This window comes from Tetranychus urticae, chromosome 3 (genome assembly GCF_039701765.1).
Source record: "Tetranychus urticae isolate SD_2017Ah chromosome 3, NJAU_TeUrti_SD_1.0, whole genome shotgun sequence".
In the NCBI taxonomy this organism is placed as follows: domain Eukaryota; kingdom Metazoa; phylum Arthropoda; class Arachnida; order Trombidiformes; family Tetranychidae; genus Tetranychus; species Tetranychus urticae.
The window spans coordinates 16754872-16763591 of NC_142960.1; the positions used below are offsets into that span (position 1 = coordinate 16754872).

An 8720-nucleotide genomic window follows, 5' to 3' on the forward strand; every position below is an offset into this window, starting at 1 on the left:
TGTTGAATACTAAAAAAAATATAAATAATGGATGGTTAATTGTTATAAATCAAGAGTCGTATTTAAAAATGGCATAAATCAAAGTATTTAATGAGAAATGATTTATCCAAAATTTTGGTGCAAATTTTCATGATAACATGAAATGGTTGACAGTGTAATACAATGAGCAACATCTCTGGTTAACCAGAGAACTAAAAATATCGATTGTGTCTTCGGTTAGTTTAATCTTACCATGTTTTCCCTTTGAGTGAGTATTATAATTGAGGAAACACCATTATCATCTTTATCCTCATCTTCGTCATCATCATTCCAACCATATGAACATGAAACTTTGGAGCAGCCTCTTGTTGCACCAGGTCGAGAGTAAAGAGCAACTGCACCGAGTTGAATCACTGACTTGCACGTTCCTCTTTTTCCTCTGTTCTATTAAATTAAAATTAAATATTATTAAAATCTATCTCTTTAGCTGAACAATTTAGCAAGGATAATTGACTATTTTTGAAATGTTGACCAATGCTATACCCAGTAATCTGAAATTTATGAAAGCTGGTCAAATGGTTGGTCGAGCTGGAAATCAATCTAAAACTGGTTACCGGTTGCCACCAACTAAACTCCTTAATAATTTTATCCCATGTAATCACCATAGTCAACATTTTTTTACTCGTTTCCTTAATCTTTCAACTGCTAATCATCAATTATGCAGACAATTTAAATATTTAAATGTTTCCAAAGGATATTTCATAATTACCGCAAGATCTCTCTGTTCCCAGACAAGTAAGGTTTTTATGCCACCAGAGGAGTTTGTACAAACTAAAAATGGTTCACCTGATCAAGAGGCAATTAAAAGGTAAAGTAATTGTCGTTTTTGTCATTTATAGTGCTCAAGTCGATAACTGTTTCATTTTCAAACATCATTAGTGTCAAACCGTTGAAATAATCAGACAACTTCACCAATAATGTGACTTATGATAAAGTGTTGAAAAGACAATACGAGATTTATTGATGTTTACAGTTTATTTTTACTCTTTTAACCTTCTGAAAGTTACCCAATTTCAGTGTTTAATATCATTCTGAATATGCTTTACGATCAATTTTCGATTAAAAGTTATTTTAATTGAGTTTTCAAGCTGTTTTCATCAATGAAGCCAGGTATGCTGTGGAACCTTTAATTTTGTTAGCATTAGCTTCTACCTTTTGCTTTTACCTCTGTCTCCTTTGGCCAATAGATCGACAGACTTGCGATCACATGATTGCGATTTCTATGAATTTTGCTCTCTGATACTTGTACCTACCATTAGATCAGCAAGTTTGAATTATGGTCAATGGTTCGAATTTTGATGTTTCATATAATCTAAATCATGATCTAATAAGTATTAAAAATCTATTTCTTTTCTTTTGACAGCATTAAAGTGGCAAACAAAACAACCGAAGATGTACTATTTGAAATGTTTGAAGATTCTTCCGGCCAAGTCAGTGTGAATAAATTTTTCTCAGCATTATCAGCAACTGGTCTTCGAGTTACGGATCCTCGTTTGAAGGAAATAATTAGTAAATTAAATGTGATTTGGAAAGCTAAACAAGATGCTGGATCCTTTGAAGCTCTTTCTCTGGACAGAGAAACCTTTAAAATGGTTATTAAGGAAAACATTGTGCTCATTAGTCGTGCTCTTCGCCATCATTTTGTCATTCCAGAGTTCCAAGAGTTTTGTAAACAAATCGAAGAGTTTTATTGGAGTTGTAAAGCAAGAACTGGTGGTAAAGTTGCCAATTACATTCCCCAATTAGCCAAATACAATCCTGATTACTGGGGTGTTACATTATGTACCATTGATGGTCAAAGGTTTGGCATAGGCGACACAGAGATACCATTTACAATTCAGTCATGTGGTAAACCGATCAATTATGCTATAGCATTAAGTGAGCTTGGAGCAGATATTGTACATCGTTACGTAGGCCAAGAACCTTCCGGACGTATGTTTAATGAACTAGTGCTTGATCATGATAGTAAGCCACATAATCCTATGGTTAACGCTGGAGCAATTGTTGTTTGCTCATTGCTCCTTTATCTAGTTGAAGTAAGTTTCACCGATTTTTGTACCAAAATAATGATGAATTGTATTAATGATATATTTTTATATCCCTTTCTACCCACAGCCTGAGATGCGAGTTTCGGAAAAATTTGATTGGGTTTGTAATTATTTCAAAGCTATGGGTGGTGATGAATATCTTGGTTTCAGTAACGCAACTTTTCTTTCAGAAAGAGAAGCTGCTGATCGTAATTATGCAATTGGATATTATATGAAAGAGAATAAGTGTTTCCCTGAGAGAGCCAATTTAAAAGAAGTAATGGATTTTTATTTTCAGGTAATTTTACAAATGTTTAAATGTAGATTAAAATTTTTCTAATCACATTTCTTCTCATTTAGATGTGTTCTCTGGAAGTTAATTGTCCGACAGTTTCAGTAATAGCTGCTACTTTAGCTAATGGAGGTATTTGTCCAATTACTGGTCAAAGAGTGATCTCAAGTCAAGCTGTTCGTGATGTACTTTCTCTCATGCATTCTTGCGGAATGTATGATTATTCAGGACAATTTGCTTTTAATGTCGGATTACCTGCTAAATCAGGTTGGTATCTCCTGACTTTGATCTTGATCTTTTTACTTTACTCCAGTTACCGTAATGTGTTGCCCTCTAGTTTCAGTCAAAATATACAGATAAGTAACTGTTGATGAAAATTTGAAAGTTAACTCTATTTAATTTTTCCTATTAATTTAGGTGTTTCTGGATGCACAATGGTGGTTATTCCCAACGTTATGGGTTTGTGCTTGTGGTCACCACCATTAGACAATTATGGAAACTCTGTTCGAGGTCTAGAATTTTGTCGAGAATTAGTTAAAATTTTTAATTTTCATCATTTCGATAATTTACGCCATGTTCCACATAAGAAAGATCCAAGAAGACAGCGATTTGAAACAAAAGGATTAAAGATTGTCAGTCTTCTCTTCTCAGCTAGTTCTGGTGATGTTTCAGCTATGAGAAGGTAACGATTTCCTAAATTACTGCAATAATTCTAATCCATTTCTAACCCAATTTCTGTTTTTTTCAGGTATTATCTTTCTGGTATGGAAATGGGACTGAGTGATTATGATGGTAGGACAGCCTTACATTTAGCTGCCTCAGAGGGTCATTTAGCATGTGTTGAATTTTTGTTAAAAGTTTGTAAAGTTCCACCTCACCCGAAAGACAGGTATTTACATTCAACACGTAAAGCAAATGATGAAGATTAATTAACGGAAATTTATTATTGTTTCAGATGGGGCCACACTCCATTGGACGAGGCGAGACGTTTCAATCACAATGATGTTATTGATCTTCTAAAAGGTGTTGATGCCAACAAAGGAACTCCTAAAACCGAATAAAATTCGACTTCAATTGTTATTTGTTTAAATTCACCATTTATAGTCATTAGAGGATCAAATTGTAAGACAATCAACAATAAACTGTCTTCGAAAACAGTTTTGACGAAGTGAGATCACACATATTTCTCTATTGATATATCAACAAATTTGATTCAATTTTGGTAATCGTTGTGTTTTTTGCTACCAAACCCTGTTATTGTACTTATCATCTTCCAGCACTGGATTAGATTAATATAAATGTCAACCTGAGAATCTCAAATATTGGTATTATCAACCATTCCTTGTTAAATTGCTTTGAATAAAATAGTTTGTTGAATTTATCTGTAAAATGCCAACTTTCCTTTCAAATGTGAACGCATGGGTTTATGTGATAAAAAAATGAAAAGCCATGAATCAATCTTCTTTCCCTAACAATGCTTCATTTATTGAAATTGAATAAATCACACAATAAATGGTTCAGCTGTAAAATTGCAGTCAGAATTGTTCCTCAATGATATTTAAAATATGAAAAAATTCAGGTTAACTCTCAGAGTAACTCACATTAACTGTCAAAAATTTACATTGAGTAAATAAAGTTACAAATGAGTATCTAGCTTCTCATTGAGTGTGTTAAAATTTGACCCATTCAGTGAATCGCTGAAAGAAGGAATGACGAACAAAAGACGACAACCCTTTGATTAATTAATTAATGCATTTACTTGAGATGGAAGAGAAAAAAAGAAAAGGCGCAGAAAATGATGAAGATAGTGGAAAGTAAAGAAAAATGGTTTTTCTTCAACAAAGGGTTGAATTGTTATCCCTTGTTTGGATGCATTTCTTTCTTCCTTTATCTTCTTGTTATGGTTAATTTTAGGGTTCCTTTTAAAGCTTCCGGAAGACAATCAACAATTTGTCTCAACTGATATTTGCTTCACAATTGACATTAAACACATTCAAGAACAGAAGATTAAATTAGATTGATGAACAAGCTTATTTTTTTATCAACATCTCACAACTTAAACCAAGAATAGATAAGAAGATGGTTCAAAAAAAAGGAGTTCGACGAGCCAAAAATAGTGAAGAAAGTACACGATAAAGATAAAAGAGAATGACGATGAAGACAAAGATGAAGATGAGAATCACTAGGATGACGATAAAAGATTGATTATCTGAATCGAAGTCAAGTAAGAACAAAAAAAAACTAAAACATCACCATTGAATAAATGGGTAACATCCAAAATTGAGACACAATTTGTTATAAACAAAGTAAAATAAGGAGCTATACACTAATAGCCTAGACCTGACTTAACTAGACCGATCAGGTGACAATCTAATCCTTGTCCAAACCTGATTTAATTTCATCAAATGTCCAGTTAAATATCCAATTCAATGGAAACTCATTGTCATATTTGAACCAAAAAAACTCAATCAATTTTTTCGGTTACTTTACCTTACTACCATCTATTGGTTGACTTACCTACTACCTCATGGGATGTTTACAAACCAATTGATCAACTTCATCAACTGATTGTATCTCAATGCCGTTTAACCTTTAACCAGTTTTTCAATTTTTTTTCTAATTTTCAGTGTTTCAACCTTAATCGATGATAATTGTGAGTGAATCCATGATTGGTTTTAAATGGCTAAAGTACATTGAAATATACAACAGCGACTTATGGATATGAGAAGAAATTATTGTTTAAAAATTGTGAATTTGTTGAGCTTCCGATTATGATTAGATTGAATGTACCCAATGTTTTGATGATAAAATCAGGTGAAAAGATAATATTTTATTTCCCTTCTGCCTTTAGTAGCTTCATTTGATCAAATGAAATGCAAAATCTTGTTGACAGTCAATCAATCATTTGTTTGTTAACTCAAAATGTTGCTTTTCATTTTTTTTGTTTGTTTGTGTTTGTCTGCACTTGTTCCCTGAACTCTGAAGAGTACATATTGAACATTATCTGAATTTGTTGATAGACTAAATTGATCAATAATTGAATGAAAAGACTGTAAGAGATGTACAAAAAAAGTGTGTTGACAGTAAATGCCAAAAATTACAATCAAACAAAAAGGCAAACTGACAGGCTGTCTATGCAAAATTACTCAACTCGAGCCAGCGTTTTCCAAAGCTAATCAATAAAATATTCTGATCGAAACTCATTCACAATCATGAGAATTTCTTCCAACCAGATGCTCAATGTTAATGGTAAATCCTGTCCTGATCCTGATCGGTTGATGCCAGACAAAAATGAATCAATGTTTCAATGTAAATGTATTTCAAGAGGCGACTTTAAAGGCATTTTAAAAAACATTTCATCAAAACCTGGTTTTGGGTTTTGGGTTGAAGCTTTTGTGTTTATGTGACAATCAAAGGATGATAATTGAATGGTAAGACAATCAGTTAACGATTACTTTAATGTTGCCTGAAAGATTACAAGTCATTTGAAAGTTAATATTGAGTCTCATTTTCTCGACTTTGTTTCCTTTACCTTTTCACATTCTTTAATAGATGTTACTAATGTAAATACAGGGGATTCACAATTAATCAGCTTGTTCTGTTGAGGCTTGAACATCCATCAAGAGAAGGACAAGACTGGAAAAGAAACAAAAAGTTGAATCAAATGAAACTTTCTATTCTTTTCAATTCCAAACCATTATTCTGGTTACATTGATTTTGCTTTGTTTTCTTTCATCATTATCCAGGATTCTTTACCTTTCAACTGAATACATCACCATTCGTGATGAAACTCTGCATCTTCCAGTTAACAAGATTGATATTTCAAATGTTTAAGTTAAATGTTGACCAGAAATGACGAGATACAAGTAAAGATTAATTTAACTTTCACTAAATTGTATTTTATCATGAAGTGAAGCAGCTGAAACATTCTGTACAGGGTTGGCCAGGAACAAAACTCATCTTCGAAGTCGACTTTTTAATCAATCGAGTTTCTCGAATAAAGATATTTCCCTAATTTCCTAATAAAATCCTTTGATTAACCGATCAAAATGAATAACTTTAATCTAAATGGTTTTAAAATTGATGCATCAAGACTTAATAATAAACTATTCATGCAATTGCGTTGCAACAATTAACAGCTACAAATTTTCAGACTAATGAAAGATTTAGATGAACTTCTCACTCTTGATTCAAAACAATTATTGATTGGAAATTTTCAATCCGAGTTTCTTCACCAAATTTACACTCAAAATATGAAAATGTCTGAAGTCAGTGAAATGAAAACTTCAAGATTCAAAACGAAATTTCACCCAATTTTTTGAATTATCCATAACAACCAATTGTCTCTTTGAAATATGCATTTGATGTTGACTTTTTTGGAATTTTAATCCGAATCGAAAATCGAAATTTGGCTTTTTTTCGAGCCTAACGTTGATTCACTTGAACATCATTTTCACTGAGAATTTAAATGGCATTCAAAAGTGTATAAAATTTCATGAAATATTCATCTGAATGGCGATGGAATCATGAAAAGCAGTCAATCATCTCGAAACATTTTCAAGACATTTCATTGAAGAGAAGATTTAAAGCTGTAAAAAATTTTGAATAACATTTCAATCCATTTTGTAGAAGGAAATGTTTTTTAATTTCCTGATTTTCCGTCTTAAAGTGATCTTTTAACCAACATTTTCCATGTATTACTTTTATCCATTCAATTCCTAAACTGATCCAAAATAATATGTAAACAAAGGCTTCCTCTTAAACTGAACACCTCAGTCGATTTCAGTCAATGTTACCCAATCTGGAATCATTTGGAATGGGCAAAAAGGTAAAGTTGCCCAACCCTGTAATTTACTTGATAATTTGTTGTTACCATTATTATTGAAAGGGTGTGGTGATTATCATGAATGCAAAACATAAATGGCAAGTTATCAAATAATATGTACATTTACAGTTGAGTTACACTTTGGGTTAACCAGTTTCAAGTTTAACACAAGTTAGGCAAAAATCAGTTGATCATATTGATTAGTTGTTATGGATCCATAACTATTTACCAATCTTAATGATTCCAGGAAAAGGAAGAAGCAAGGAAAAGATTCCCAATCATTCCCAGTCAGCATCCAATTGAGCTTCACAATTCACAATTTAAATCACTTCAATTTAAGGGTAAAAAACCGTTGAAAGTCTTTCCTTTAAATCAAGTTCATAATCAATAGGGAAACCAGAAAACCAGAGTTTCCTTCATTTTTGGGTTTTGTCTTTTACTTACATTTTCACTTCTTGATTATCCTTCTGGAATCATTTAATCATTTTCATGATTCTCATTTCCTTCCAATCATTTGCAAATTCATCTCTAGATAATAGTTTTTTTTATCGACATTTCTCTTCCTATCCTAACCATCCTCATTAGCTCAATGTTTGATTGTATTAATAAGGTTTAATTAAACACAATTATTCCTAATGATGATGAGACGAGGAAAAGAGGAACCAAAAAAAACGTCGAAACTATTTGAATATAAAATTCTAACTTGGTCCAAATCTTAACTCATACCATTTATAATGATATTGTATTGTAATTTCACCATTATATTAATAATATGAGTAATAAAAAGACTGATGATAATCTTTCTCTTGACAATATTACTTTCATTCCACCCACTTTCCACCCACATGACTTCCTCCAGTTGATAATGATCATAATTGGATAAATGAATTTCCAGTATAATTATGATACTAATGACAATAATCAACTGATGATGGTCAAGGTATGTCATTCAATATGTTTATATAACCTGAGATGTTCAATGAAAGGCGATTCCTTCAATTTTCACATTCTATTCAATTCCAATCTATTTTCAGCTCAAAGGTTGGACAAAATTTTAATCTCAAGGAAGTTAATGAAGAAAAAGAATTTTCATGAGTTTTCGACAAAATTTTGATTTTTTCAATTTCGATTTAAAAGCGTTTAGTCTTTTTGTGATTTCATTTTCATTTAAACTTATTATTAAGGCAATGAAACGATTTCGTTGAAACAGGATTTTCAGAAAATCAGAAAAAGAAAGGAATTATTTTTAAAAATCAATTTTAATTTCTTTTCGTTATAAAGGTTCGCTCATTGAACTTGCAGAATCATGTTATTCCAATGATTATGTGAGTCTTTTCTATCGGGACATTTTCAGCTAAAAAAGGCTTCACAAGAAATGAACTTTTCGTAAAATTTATTTTTAAAGTTCTGAGTATTAAGTTTCGAAACTGACTAAAGCGAAGTTGCGAGATTCTGAAAGTTATTCCAATGTGTTTTGATTTCGTTGTAAATCAAGTTCTGAAAATACTTTGAATCGTTATTTGCACAGTTAAACTCA

General features: G+C 31.8%; 1 protein-coding gene and 1 long non-coding RNA gene across 4 annotated transcripts; both read left to right on the forward strand.

Annotated features, from left to right (window-relative positions):
* Positions 1-175: 175 nt before the first annotated feature.
* On the forward strand, positions 176-3739 carry LOC107363336 (glutaminase kidney isoform, mitochondrial). Of its 2 annotated transcripts, none has more exons than XM_015930549.3 (7): positions 176-847; positions 1403-2075; positions 2155-2364; positions 2427-2625; positions 2776-3040; positions 3107-3247; positions 3314-3739. In XM_015930549.3, the coding sequence occupies exons 1-7, from the start codon at positions 504-506 to the stop codon at positions 3417-3419; spliced, it is 1938 nt and encodes a 645-aa protein (XP_015786035.2). In that variant the 5' UTR covers positions 176-503; the 3' UTR covers positions 3420-3739. The 2 variants fall into 2 exon arrangements, with proteins under 2 accessions (XP_015786035.2, XP_015786036.1); XM_015930550.2 differs by having other exon boundaries at positions 813-1149.
* Positions 3740-4921: 1182 nt separating this feature from the next.
* On the forward strand, positions 4922-6402 carry LOC149093503 (uncharacterized). Of its 2 annotated transcripts, none has more exons than XR_016199611.1 (3): positions 4922-5172; positions 5592-5789; positions 5911-6402. It is a non-coding gene; the product is annotated as an uncharacterized LOC149093503 (long non-coding RNA). The 2 variants fall into 2 exon arrangements; XR_016199610.1 differs by having other exon boundaries at positions 6105-6402.
* Positions 6403-8720: the final 2318 nt, after the last annotated feature.

Coding starts and splice junctions, on each gene's coding strand:
- LOC107363336 (XM_015930549.3), top strand. CDS start 504: ATGTTGACCAATGCTATACCCAGTAATCTGAAATTTATGAAAGCTGGT. Junction 2,626..2,775: donor CGGATTACCTGCTAAATCAG/GTTGGTATCTCC, acceptor CTATTAATTTAG/GTGTTTCTGGATGCACAATG. Junction 3,041..3,106: donor GATGTTTCAGCTATGAGAAG/GTAACGATTTCC, acceptor TGTTTTTTTCAG/GTATTATCTTTCTGGTATGG.